General features: G+C 50.5%; 1 protein-coding gene across 4 annotated transcripts in view; it reads left to right on the forward strand.

Moving 5' to 3' along the window:
• SLC28A1 (solute carrier family 28 (concentrative nucleoside transporter), member 1) overlaps positions 1-13,355 on the forward strand; it is a 78,801-nt gene that overhangs the window by 30,452 nt on the left and 34,994 nt on the right. For all 4 annotated transcript variants that reach the window (XM_010841090.1, XM_010841089.1, XM_010841088.1 and 1 more), the window contains 3 exons: positions 7,840-7,920; positions 10,264-10,344; positions 12,749-12,874. In XM_010841090.1, the coding sequence (XP_010839392.1) occupies positions 7,840-7,920; positions 10,264-10,344; positions 12,749-12,874 (288 nt within the window). The remainder of the gene's footprint in view (positions 1-7,839; positions 7,921-10,263; positions 10,345-12,748; positions 12,875-13,355) is intronic.

Raw genomic sequence — 13,355 nt, forward strand, 5'->3', positions numbered from 1 at the left:
GGTCAGGTGGTCTGGTATTCCCATCTCTTTCAGAATTTTCCACAGTTTATTGTGATCCACACAGCCAAAGGCTTTGGCATAGTCAATAAAGAAGAAATAGATGTTTTTCTGGAACTCTCTTGTTTTTTCCATGATCCAGCGGATGTTGGCAATTTGATCTCTGGTTCCTCTGCCTTTTCTAAAACCAGCTTGAACATCTGGAAGTTCACGGTTCACGTATTGCTGAAGCCTGGCTTGGAGAATTTTGAGCATTACTTTACTAGCATGTGAGATGAGTGCAATTGTGTGGTAGTTTGAGCATTCTTTGGTATTGCCTTTCTTTGGGATTGGAATGAAGACTGACCTTTTCCAGTCCTGTGGCCACTGCTGAGTTTTCCAAATTTGCTGGCATATTGAGTGCAGCACTTTCACAGCATCATCTTTCAGGATTTGAAATAGCTCCACTGGAATTCCATCACCTCCACTAGCTTTGTTCGTAGTGATGCTTTCTAAGGCCCACTTGATTTCACATTCCAGGATGTCTGGCTCTAGGTCAGTGATCACACCATCGTGATTATCTGGGTCGTGAAGATCTTTTTTGTACAGTTCTGTGTATTCTTGCCACCTCTTCTTAATATCTTCTGCTTGTCTTTCCTCCTTTTCTGGGGCTTCCCTGGTGGCTCAGATGGTAAAGAATTCACCTGCAATGCAGGAAACTTGGGTTTGATCCCTGGGTTGGGAAGATCCCCTGGAGAAGGGAATGGCAACCCACTCCAGTAGTCTTGCCTGGAGAATCTCATGGACAGAGAAGGCTAACAGGTTACAGTTCATGGGATCGCAAAGAGCCAGACAGGCCTGAGTGACTAACACTTTGACTGTTACTTTCCTCCCTTTCTAGAAGAATTTGCACATACCTGCTACTTGCATCTCTCCCTGAATTACACTTTAGAATCAGGGGTTCATAGACCACTGGGCTAAGAGGGAGTGATGTGGACTTCAGGCCTCCCCTTTATATCACAGATGGTCAGACCACACTACAGAGAGGAGCAGTGACCTGGGCACAACTACCTCGTGGGTTAAGAGGGAGACCCGGCTAGAACCGGGTGGTGGATTTCTAATTAAGTGCTGTTTTCTTCCTCACACTAAGTAAAAGTCAGTGACATCAGGTCTCCCTTTTAAATACAAAAAGCATCCTTAACAACAGTAGTGATAAAGATAAAAACCTATTCACAGTTGCTAAAGGCTTTGAGATTGGATGTTCAGTCAAGAGAGAGAAAACAAATAGGTGGGTTTATCATTAATGAGGCTCAGCACTCGCTCGTCAAACACTAACTGTTCCCTGGCCCCCAGGGTGCCCTGTCCTCCGCCCAAACTCCTGGCCAGTGTATTAGCCAGTGGCCTCCTTAGTGAAGGCAGGCCAGAATGAGGGACTAATTCAGACAGATGCTTCATGGCCACAGGACTCCCTTTCTCAACCAGATTTCCTAATCACAGAATCTCACTCACACCCTGTACTCCTGCATCCCTCTCTCTCTCTCTCTCTCTCTCTCACACACACACATACAAACACCCACACACACACTTGCTGAGTATGGGGCTTGTTCTCCAGCTGGGAGGTGGCTTTGTTAGTGCTGAGTCGAGTGGAAGACTCAAGAGCTTTCTTTCCATTCTTCCCATGAATAATGTGGCCCTAGTCCAGGGCTGTTGGCCTGTGTCAGCGTGGGGAAGTCTCCAAGCTAACTCAGATTTTCAGACTCCAAGCTGCTTCCTGCTGGGCTGGGGTTCAGCTTGTCACTTCTCCAGGAAGCTGGGTCTGCCCAGGACTCCTTCAACCCTCCATCTTCCCTGGCCCAGTTGACGTGGCAGCCACCTCCTGGCAGTAGCATCTTGATTAGTCATTCCTCCTTGGCTCCATCTCCCTTCTAGTAACTTTCCACACACATGATCACCTCTCCCCGCCAGACTCCCTCACCCTTCCTGGGCCTGGCCGGTCAGGAGCACTCGCTCACTCCGTCCTTTACTGTCGCTCCAGCCTCTGGAACACGTGCACACTCACTAAGCTCAGCGGTGCTGCTGAAATGTTCTCCCCAAGGAACCCCTGGGGAGAAAGAAAACATTTTCATCTCCCCAGGGTTTTGGGGTGTCTGCCTGATGCAGCCTCTGCAGTCCTCAGTAGTCATCAATGCCAAATCTGACCCAAAAAGTCAAGTAAGATAAGACCTGGGCTCCCCTGGTGGCTCAAACGATAAAGAATCTGCCTACAATGCAAGAGTTCTGGGTTTGATCCCTGGAGAAGGAGATGGCAGCCCACTCCAGTATTCTTGCCTGGAGAATCCTATGGAGAGAGGAGCCTCACAGGCTATAGTCCATAGGGTCTCAAAGAGTCGGACACGACTAAGCCACACACATACACACACACACACATGAACTGAAAAGTGCCGATGGACTGAGTCATTAAGGGTCCACTGGTAACCATAGTGAGCACGATTTCCAGAGGAGGGAATGGAAAGGAAGTGTGGTGGTGGTGGTGTCTGCGTAAGCAGGAAATCAGGAGGCCTGCCCTGATTTTCTGGCCTTGGAGCAGGTCCCTTGTGCCTTTCTGTAATGTTGGTGGTGAGGTGGACATATCAGCAGTCTCCCCAGAGGAATTTTCAAGCTTTGGGCTTTTGTGGTTTGTCATGGCCTGGGGCTGGTGACTGGGCTCTGTCCATAGGCTTAGGCTTTGGGGGCTGGGTGTGGGGGGCTGTGGGGACAGCCTTGGGAAGTCAGAAGCCTTGGCTCAGCTCCCTTTAGGGAGAGAAAGCAGCAGGGCCAGGTCCCCAGTGGCATTAGTCCTGCCTTCAGAGCCTGTTTCCAGGGAAGGAGGTGGCGTCTGCTCAGAGAGTCTGGTCTAGACTCTAGAGCAGTGGTTCTTAGACTGTGGCGTCCAGACCAGCAGCATCTGGAAAGGCCAGACTCTCAAGGCCACCCCAGACTGACTGACTGAAAGTCTGGGGCTGAGGCTCAAAAATCTGCATTTCTGACAAATTCTCAGCTGATGATGCTAGTCCAGGTACCACACCTTGGGAACCACTGGCTTGGAGGTGCTGTAACTTCCTTCTCCCTTGAGTAAGGGTGAGCGCTGGTACTAGTGGGCCCACGAAGCAGTGACCAGGACTGACTCGAGGCCACTACAACTTGAGCTCTCCCTTGGAGAGAATGCCACTCCTTAAGACACAGAAATGAGGCTCCAGGACTGGCCCCGGGGAATAGCTCCTTAGGATCCTGGAAGGTCCTTTGTAATCTGTTTAGTGGCCAGGAGGTACCTGTCTCTCTGCAGCTATGTAACCTTGGATAGGTAACCAATACCTCACAGCCTCACTGTCTCCACTGTGAAGTGAATTTATGTCGAACTTAGTTGTTTTGGGGCTTCCCTGGTGGCTCAGATGGTTCAGAATCTGCCTGTTATGCAAGAGACACAGGTTCGATCCCTGGGTTGGGAAGATCCCCCGGAGAAGGGAGTGGCAACCCACTCCAGTATTCTTGGCTGGAGAATCCCATGGACAGAGGAGCCTGACAGGCGATGGTCCATGGGATCACAAGGACTCAGACACAACCCAGAGACTAAGCTTTCACTTTTCAGTTGCTTTGAGGATCTTCAAGTCGCCACAGCTTGGGGACATGGCTCATGGCAGGACTGCACAGTTCACGAGTAGCAGGGCTTAAAGGCACTTTCCTCCTCCTTCAAATGGCAGCCCTGCCCAGCTGCCTGCCCTGTCTTCAGCGATCTCACATACTACCGGGCCCAGGTCTATTTTCTGGACTAGGCGATCATATTGGACTCAGGGACCTTATTTAGTAATTAACTAATTAACTCACTTTTGGTTGTACTGGGTGTTTGTTGCTGCATGTTGTCTTTCTCTAGTTGCAGGAAGCAGGGGCTACTCTCTAGTTGCAGTGCTCAGGCTTCTCACTGCAGTGGCTTCTCTTGTTGGGGAGCACGTGTTGGGGAGCACGGGTTCTAGAGCACGGGTTCAGTAGTTGTGACTCACGGGCTTAGTTGCCCCGTGGCATGAGGGATCTTAGTTCTCTGGCCAGGGATTGAACTTGTATTCCACTGCACTGGAAGGCAGATTCTTAACCACTGGACTACAAGGGAAGTCCCCAGGGACCTTATTTAGTATCGAATGTCCCACCTTAGAAATCATCTCTCTCCTTCACACATCGTCCCTCCCCAGCCAGTCACAGCTGCCTTTCCACCAAAGAGCCCCATCTCAGAGATAGAAAATGTCTCTAGGTCGATGCCTGGAGAAATCCCAGTTCTTCAGTCGGGTCCCACTGTCCCCGGGGGCTTCTTCCTGGCCTGGGCCATCCACACAAACCTGCCAGGCTGCCTAGCGGTCCCTCGCGTGATGGATTGCAGAGGTGGCCCTAGACAGTACGTGATCCTCCCTGCGTTTCACTCCAGGGCAGAGGAGAACGCCGTCACCACCCTTGGTGTTAGGGGCGTGTCCAGCAGCAGGCGGCCAGGGGAGTCACGGGGCAGGAAGAGGGTTTCGTCACCCAGTGCCTGCGTCTCCTGTCAGGTGACATCTCCCAGGCAGCGAGCTGGTGACAGAGACGTGAGGGGAGCAGGTCCAGATAAAACCCATGGCATTCATTTGGGAAGGGAGAGGGAAAACTGCCTTGGCCAGGCTTGTTTCTCTTCTCCAGGAGACCTGCTGGGGCAGAGGCTCTGCTCTCATCAGAGACCGTGCTGTAGTCCCAGTTCATTTTGAACTGGAGCTTCAACTTGATTGCTCAACATTCTCCCTTCTGAAAAATGAAAATAATTCTTCCTCCACTCCTCACCCCTCTCTACAGCCCTCTGTGGAAAAAAAAAAAAAAAGGTTATTTATTTGGCTGTCCGGAGTTGCGACGCATGGAATCTTCTCTCTTCACTGCAGCATGCTGCATGCATGATCTTCAGTTGTGGCATGTGAACCCTTGGTTGCAGCATGTGGGATCTAGTTCCCTGACCAGGGATTCACCCCACACCTCCTGCGCTGAGGATGCAGAGGCTTAGCCACTGGACCGCCAGGGAAGTCTGCTCAGCCCCTCTTCCTTCCCTCATAGTTAAGCTTCTCAAAAGAGTTGCTTGTCCCGTGGTCTCTACCTCCTCGTGGTCTCTACCTCCTCATGTCCTCCTCCCTCCTGGGCACACTGATACCCAGCTTCTGTGCCCATCCCCCTGACACTGCTCTCACCTAAGTCACCAGGGACCCCGGCATCGCCAGGTGCCAAGCGTCCCTCCCGGTCCTTACCTTTTCCAGAGTTCTCAGATGCATGCATCTGGCACTGCTGATGGACTGTCTCTTCTAGAAAGGCTGCCCTCAATTCCCATCGCACCCTGTCTGGGAAGTCCTCGGACCTCTCTGTTTCTTCTCTGTCTCCACCACGCACCCCTCCTTCTCCCCTCACCCTCCAGGGATGCTGACCCCAGGCCCCTGTCCTCAGTCACTATTCTTGTCATCCAGGGAAGTTTCCTCAGTGAACTCCATCTGCTCCGTGGCCTCAACATGCACTCAGCCAAGGCCTGGCCCGGACCCTCCTCTGAGCTCCTGGCCCTTGCACCCCTCCTTCTATTTGCATATTCCCCAGGGATCTGGAACCCAGTGAGTGCAAATGGACCTCCCCCAAAGCCCTCCTCTGCCTGTGCTGCCCTCCCTTGAGAAGGGTCTGCCTCTTACCAGAAATTATAGGAGCAGGTGAGAAACTGGAAATGGAGAAAGAAGAAAACAACATGTCCACAGTCCTAGCACATGGGAGCAACTACTTTGACTATTTGGGTGTGTGCCTCCCAGCCTTTCTATGCTTTTGTTTTTTTTAATTATTTTAAAATATTTGTTTATTTATTATTTTTGGCTGTGCTGGGTCTTAGTTGCGGCATGTGGGATCTTTCATCTTGGCACCCCCGCTTGTCACTGCAGCACTAGGGCTTCTCTCTAGTTGTAGCTTGGGTTCCAGAGTGCATGGGCTCAGTAGTTGCAACTTGCTAGCTTAGTTGCCCCGAGGTAGGTGGGATCTTAGTTCCCCAGCAAGGGATAGAACCCCCCTCCTCTGCATTGGAAGGTGGATTCTTAACCACTGGACCATCAGTACTTTTAATTTTCCACTTTCCCCACTTTACATTTTAGCTTACCACATTATTGGCTTTCCCTGGTGGCTCAGACGGTAAAGAATCTGCATGCAATGCGGGAGACACAGGTTTGATCCCTGGGTTGGGAAGATCCCTTGGAGAAGGAAATGGCAACCCACTCTAGTATTCTTGCCTGAAGAATTCCATGGACAGATGAACCTAGTGGGCTACTAGTTCTGTATAACTTATTATAAGCTGTTTGGAACAAATAGCACATTACAACTGTACAAACGGGGATTTGGTAAAAAGTAAGTCTCCCTCCCAGGTGTCCCCAGTGACCCAGTAGTAAAGGATCCACCTGTCAATGCAGGATAGTCAGGAGGTTTGATCCCTGGGTTGGGAAGATCCCCTGGAGGAGGTAATGGCAACTCACTCCAGTATTCTTGACTGGGAAATCCCATGGACAGAGGAGCCCAGCTGGCTACAGTCCATGGGGTCACAAAGAGTCAGACACGACTGAAGTGACTGAGCATGCACGGAAGTATCCCTCCCACCCTGATCCCCAAGTCACCCACTTCCATCCCCAAGGTAGCTGCCATTCCTGATCATTTGCATGTTCATCTAATGATATCTGTGCTTACAAGAGCACCCGCCACGCCACCCCCACTTTCTTACTCATAAAGTAGCATACCATGCTTCCTGTTTTACACCTCCCCTTTTTTCCTTTCACAGCCTATCTTGAAAATCATCCCACGCTGCTCAGATTGGGCTTCCTCCCTCTCAATTCCTGACTGGAGTGCATGGCCACACCATAGGTCATCACACTTCTCTTCACTGAAGGATGTTTGCATTGTTGCCAGTCCTTGCTGTTGTCAGTCAGTCTGCAGTGAGGAAGCACTGGGGTGGGGAACACATGGCTCTGGGGAGGAGGGGATGGATGTGAGGAAGCTTTGAAGGGAGAATTGTGGAGGCTTGGAGTCAGTGAAGAGCAGTGGCAAGCCTGGAAATAGGAAATGGGGTGACAGGAGGAAATGCGGGTGTCTGGTCCACAATAAGAGTCATCTGGAGCTCGCCGGTACCAGGCAGAAGCAGAACACTAGAGAGAGGAGGGCCTCTGGAGCCCGAAGCACAGGAAGAGGTTAAGGCCAGCGTCACGGGCCAGGGATTGAACCCCGGGTGGAGGACAGACCCTATGCAAAGTGCTGGGCCCTGAGCCGGCTCCTTAAATCCTTACAACAACCTTCGAGGTCGTCACTTCCTCCCCATCATTTTACAGATGAAGAAGCAGGTGATAAAAAGTGGTGGGCTCGGAACTTCCCTAGTGGTCCAGTGGCTAAGACTCCCTACTCCCAGTGCAGGGGGGCCTGGGTTCCCTCCCTGGTCAGGGCACTAGATCCCATGTGCCACAGCTGAAGACCCTGCATGCCACAACTAAGACTCAGCACAGTCAAATAAATAAATCTATATATATATATCTGTATATATATCTTAAAAAGTGGCAAACTCAAGTCCTCCCCCTCCACCACAGGGACAGCTGCATAGATGGCTAATGTTCAGAGAGGAGCAGAGAGGACAGCTGCCTCCAGAGTGGTCCCATATGGAATTCCATGCACTGAATTCAGAGCTGCACCCCTGACCCTGTCAGTTCTCTGAGTGGCAGGCTCTTGGAGGAAGCAGGCTGACTGGGGTCTCTGACTGGGGTCCTGTGTGGTATCCTGCCGCCTGTCTGCTTTAACCCGGAGATCTGTGCTCTTTCCTGGCAGGTTTTGCCCATCATTGTTTTCTTCAGCTGTGCCATGTCAGTTCTCTACTACGTGGGCCTCATGCAGTGGGTGATCATGAAGGTGAGTTCCTAAGGTCCTGGTCCAGGCCCACACTCTCCCAGAATGCCTTGCTTTCCCAAGCCCAAACTCTCCCCAGACCCCCTGCTCTGAGAGACTGGACCTCCCGGCATCCCCTGCTCCTAGGGTCAACACCCTCTCAGAGTTTGCTGCTGCTGCTGCTGCTGCTAAGTCGCTTCAGTCGTGTCCAACTCTGTGCGACCCCAGAGACAGCAGCCCACAAGGCTCCCCCATCCCTGGGATTCTCCAGGCAAGAACACTGGAGTGGGTTGCTATTTCCTTCTCCAATACATGAAAGTGAAAAGTGAAAGTGAAGTCACGCAGTCGTGTCTGACTCTTCGAAACACCACGGACTGCAATCTACCAGGCTCCTCCGTCCATGGGATTTTCTAGGCAAGAGTACTGGAGTGGGGTGCCATCACCTTCTCCTCTCAGAGTCTACTACTAACCAAATGCCTTATCACAGGGTCTGTTGTCATGTTATTAAGGAGACTTGGCGCCACAATCCAATGGGGTCTTTGGAGGGGCTAGTTTATAGAGTTGAGGCTGCATTAGAAGTGTTAGGGGAGCCTGGCAGGCTACAGTCTATAGGGTCGTAAGGAGTTAGACATGACTGGAATGACTTAGCATGCCCACATGCGGGGGAAAAAATAATTTATACCAAAAAGATCTTGAGAGCAGTGGGCCACATGGGCCAGACTCAGCTGATATAAATGTCAGATCCTGTGCATATGTTCATAAAATCTGCCACACGAAACCAGGATGCAGGAGACAGCATTGGACGGCATTGGACCTGGCAAGAGATGCTGAGGGTTTTAGCTGATTGAGCTCAGAATAAACCAGTACATTAGGCAGCTGCCAGAACTGAAGCCTGGGATTATGTTATGAGTGCATGGCAAGCATGAGGGTGGCTAAATTGTTTCAATCGTGTCCAACTCTTTGCGACCCTTTGGATCATAGCCCACCAGTCTCCTCTATTTATGGGATTATCCAAGCAAGAATACTGGAGTGGGTTGCCGTGCCCTCCTCCAGAAAATCTTCCTGACCCAGGGATTGAACCTGCATTTCTTACATCTCCTACATTGTCAGGCAGGTTCTTTACCACTAGCCCACCTGGAAAGCCCATGAGGGTGGCATTTACCCCCAAATCTGGAGAATGTTCAACCAAGGGGCTATTACAAACTCAGTGTGAGAGAGAGCCTGAGATCACACCTTCCATAGAATGGCTGAAGGAAGGGGGATGAAGGGTCAGAAAGAGAAGGCCAGGGTGAAGGAGGTTAGGGATAGGATTCTAAACACTTACAGATGAAAGATTAGGGAAAAATCACCCTGAGAGGTACTTGCAGTGGAGAGAAATTCCAGGGAAGCAGACTTGATGTTGATTGAAAGAAAGGACTTTTTTTTTTCTTTTGGCATATCACACAGCATGCAGGATATCAGTTCCCCAACCAGGGATTGAACCTGGGCCCTCAGCAGTGAGAACAGAGTCCTAACCACTGGACTCTATGGCCCTATATTTGACCAGGGAATTCCCAAGAAAGAACTTTTTAATACAGTGTTTCCCAAAGCCTTTCTACAAAAACTCTAGTTTCACAGCAGATTAGTAAATGCTACTAGGTAAAGGGATCCCATAGTCAAATAATTTATTTTTAAAAACATTTTTGGCCACACTGCAGGGCATGTAGGCTCTTAGTTCCCTGACCAGGAATCAAACCCATATCCCCTGCAGTGGAAGTGCAGAGCTTTAACCACTGGACCACAAGGGAAGTCCCATGGTCAAATAATTTTGTCAAGCTTATCTGGACTCTGGACTAAATTTAAACAAGTTTCATGCAGGAGTTCTCAGAGCCTTTGCTAAGCTAACAAGTGTTGGCCATCTCCAAGGCATGTGTGTGTACAGCAGTTCTCAAATATATTTGACCAGTGTGTGTGTTTAGTCACTGAGTTATGTCTGACTCTTTGTGACCCCATGGACTGTAGCCCTCCAGGATCCTCCATTCATGGGATTCTCCAGGCAAGAATACTGGCGTGGACTGCCATTCCCTTCTGCAGGGGGTCTTCCTGACCCAGGGATGGAACCTGGATCCCCTGCATTGCGGGTAGATTCTTTACTGTATGAACCACCAGGGAAGCCCTATATTTGACCAGGGAATCCTTTTTTCACGGACGGTAAGCCCTCATCAATGGATGTATGGAAGGAGAAGATGAATGGATCTTTGGGGAAATGCAGATGAGGAGGTCCTAACGGGGTTGGAAGGGAGGCTTTTATGGCACTTCCACCCCAACTGTCTCTGCCTCTGAGGCTTGCTGATGCCAATCCACAAAAAGCACCCTGCTTCCTTCCAGATCTCCTGGCTGATGCAGATCACCATGGGCACCACGGCCACAGAGACCCTGAGTGTGGCTGGGAACATCTTTGTGAGCCAGGTGGGTACTGCAGCCTCCTGTCCCCAAGGAGGGTGGGGACCCTGCATCCCCAGAGCCCTGCTTCCATCAGAAGAGCTAATCAAACCTCCTGCCAGGGTCACCAGGGTCCTGGAGACGCTCCTTTGGGAAATACACTCTGTGCCTGGGTCAAGCCAAAGAGGATGATGTCTGCCTGGTACCTCCCACCACCTTTTATCCTAGGTGAAGGCTGTCTTCAGCTTAGAGGCTCACGAATCCTACAGATGGAGCCCAAAGTTCTCCTTTTATACATGCGGAAGCTGGGGTCCAGGGGTGGGGATGCCTTGCCAAGATCCCACAATATAAGCCAGGACTTAGAATCCACGTCTTCTTCTTCCTGGTTGGGGTTCCTTCCACATCATCAGTTTGTCCTTTTTCCCCCTGTCTCTTTCTGAAAGAATATTTTCCAATATAACTTTGACTCTGAAGGGACTATCAGTCCTGAGTCCCTTTCAGAAGGCCTGGCCTTCCTAGGGGTGTGACATGGTGACCATTGTAGAATCCTGGCCTACCTGCCCAACATGTAAGTCATCAAAAAGACATACTTGCCAAAGTATGGCAACTATGGGCAGTTTAGGAAACTTCGGAGAATATCTACAATTTTTTTTTTTTGCTTCGATCCAAGTGTATTGATTTCAAGGGTTTTTTGTGTTTTTTTCTTTAAAAGGCAGATGTGCTCTTGGATAAATTGTCCAATGTCCCTTAGATGTTCAAAATGAGGCAAAGAGGAAAAGGTACTTCAGTATTTTATATGAGATTTTATTTTATATGAGATGTTGCAAATGTAATCAGTGGTTTTTGTTGAGAAATACAAATTTTAGATTGTAAAGAGTTCCGAAGGTGAATTAACTTGGGTGGGGGTAGGGAGCCTTCAAGAATTAGCAGCATCATTTCAAGCTCAGTGTTGGTGGGCGTGGGCCCTCTTCTCTGTCTGCTCATTTCCCTAGAGGATTCCCGCCTCTCCACCCATGGCTTAAATACTTCTTCTCCCTTAACTCCAGTCTGGTATACATCCCACTGCTCCCTTCACCTTCCACTTGGATATCCTTAGATAATTCACTAGAGCTTAGTTGCTAAGTCATGTACGAATCTGTGCCACACTATGGACTGTAGCCCACCAGGCTCCTCTGTCCACTGGATTCTCCAGGCAAGAATACTGGAGTGGGTTGCCATTTCCTTCTCCAAGGGATCTTCCTGACCCAGGGATTGAACCTGTGTCTCCTGCATTACAGGTGGATTCTTTACCGATGAGCTACCTGGGAAGCCCAGATAATTCACTAGATTAAGGCTAAACAAGCGGAACCCTTGAGTTCCTCTCTCAACATGTGTGTGTGTGTGTGTGTGTGTGTGTGTGTGTCTTTCAACCAAAAATCTGGGCGCCATCCTTCCTCCCTCTGCTTCTCTTGCTCCCAGCTGCTCCCAGTCCATCAGCAAGTCCTGCCAGCTCTGCCCCACACCACATCCCAGACCTGCCCCGCTGCCCTTCTCCTCTGCTACGAGCCACCCTTGTCTCTCACCTGGATACTGCAGTCGCCTCCTCTCTGCTCTTCCTGCCATGACCACTGCCCCTACTGTCCATCCTTCACACACACATTTGAGTGGCCCTTTAAAAACACAAGTCAGGACTTCCCTGGTGGTCCAGTGGTTAAGACTCTGCACTTCCAGTGCAGGGGGTGCAGGTTTGATCCCTGGTCAGGGAACTAAGATTCCACATGCTATGGGATGTAGCAAAAAGAAAAAAAAAAACAAAAAACTCACAAGTCAGATCATGCCACTCCTTACTGAGGTCCACTGCTTACCCCGGCTTGTCCACCTGCCCTCCTCCTCCCCTCATCTCTCTCCCTCTTCCATAGCACAGTCTGGAACACAGTGTGTGCTGGAATTATTTATTGAATGAGTAAATGAATGGCTCTGAGCTTCCCCATGTGCTCTTTCTTTCTGGCAACCCCCTCATCTTTATTGGAAGTTCAGGCTTGGAGTTAAATCTGCTTCTGGTCTTTTGCATGAACAGAGGCAATTCTTTGAACCTCTCTGATCTTCTGCTCTCCTGGAACATGGGGATGACCACTTCCTTCCCAGAAGGGTGGAAGTGATGAATGTCAGGTGCTTAGCTGAGTGCCTGTACGTGGGAGGCACTGGACGCAGGGGAGCATTATCAGGTCAGAAGGAAGGACTGGGGGTCCTTTGACAGAGCTTGGCTTTTGCCAAGGTTCTGAGAACTTCAGCCAAGTACAGATGTTGGTCCTTACCCCTCCCTGCTGTCTCTTCCCCTGGGGTCCCCCAGTCATCACTGTGACCCACTCACTCCCAGGGGGTGAGGACATCTCTACTGCCCCCCGTGCTAGCCTGGCCAGCTCTGCTTGTCTGACGTCTTTCCCTTTTGCAGACCGAGGCTCCTCTACTCATCCGACCCTACTTGGCAGACATGACACTCTCTGAAATCCACGTTGTCATGACCGGAGGCTACGCCACCATTGCTGGCAGCCTGCTGGGTGCTTATATCTCCTTTGGGGTACGTATAGCCCCCTTCTGCTTGCTGAAAACCAAGAACCTGAAACCTACTTTTGTGGGAGCCCCACACAGCTCCTGGCCAGATCGTTCTGGGGTCTTCTCTCATGGGCTGCATCCTGAACCAGGGCTCCTGTGATGGTGGGGGTAGAGGCTTCACCTGAGTAAGGCGGGCCAGGTGGGCTGGGCCATTTGGGCTCCTCACGTGGCCAAAGCATCCCAGTGTTCTGTTTACTGAGCACCAACTGCATGCTAGGCAAAGTGCGAGGTGTTTAGTATACCGATTTTACAGATGAGGAAATTGAGACTCGGAGAATAAGTGAGGTGTCCAAAGCCAGAATTTGAGCCCAGATCTGTCTGACTCCAAAACACAGACACACTGTCCTCCACCTAGGCCATCCCTGGAGATTTGTCCTACTTTTCTTCCACCCCTGCCTCCTCTCCACCACATTCTCTCTTGGCACATGTCCTTCCTCTACTCCTAA

The sequence above is a fragment of the Bison bison genome, unplaced genomic scaffold, assembly GCF_000754665.1.
Source record: "Bison bison bison isolate TAMUID 2011002044 unplaced genomic scaffold, Bison_UMD1.0 scf7180017864155, whole genome shotgun sequence".
Lineage (NCBI taxonomy): Eukaryota > Metazoa > Chordata > Mammalia > Artiodactyla > Bovidae > Bison > Bison bison.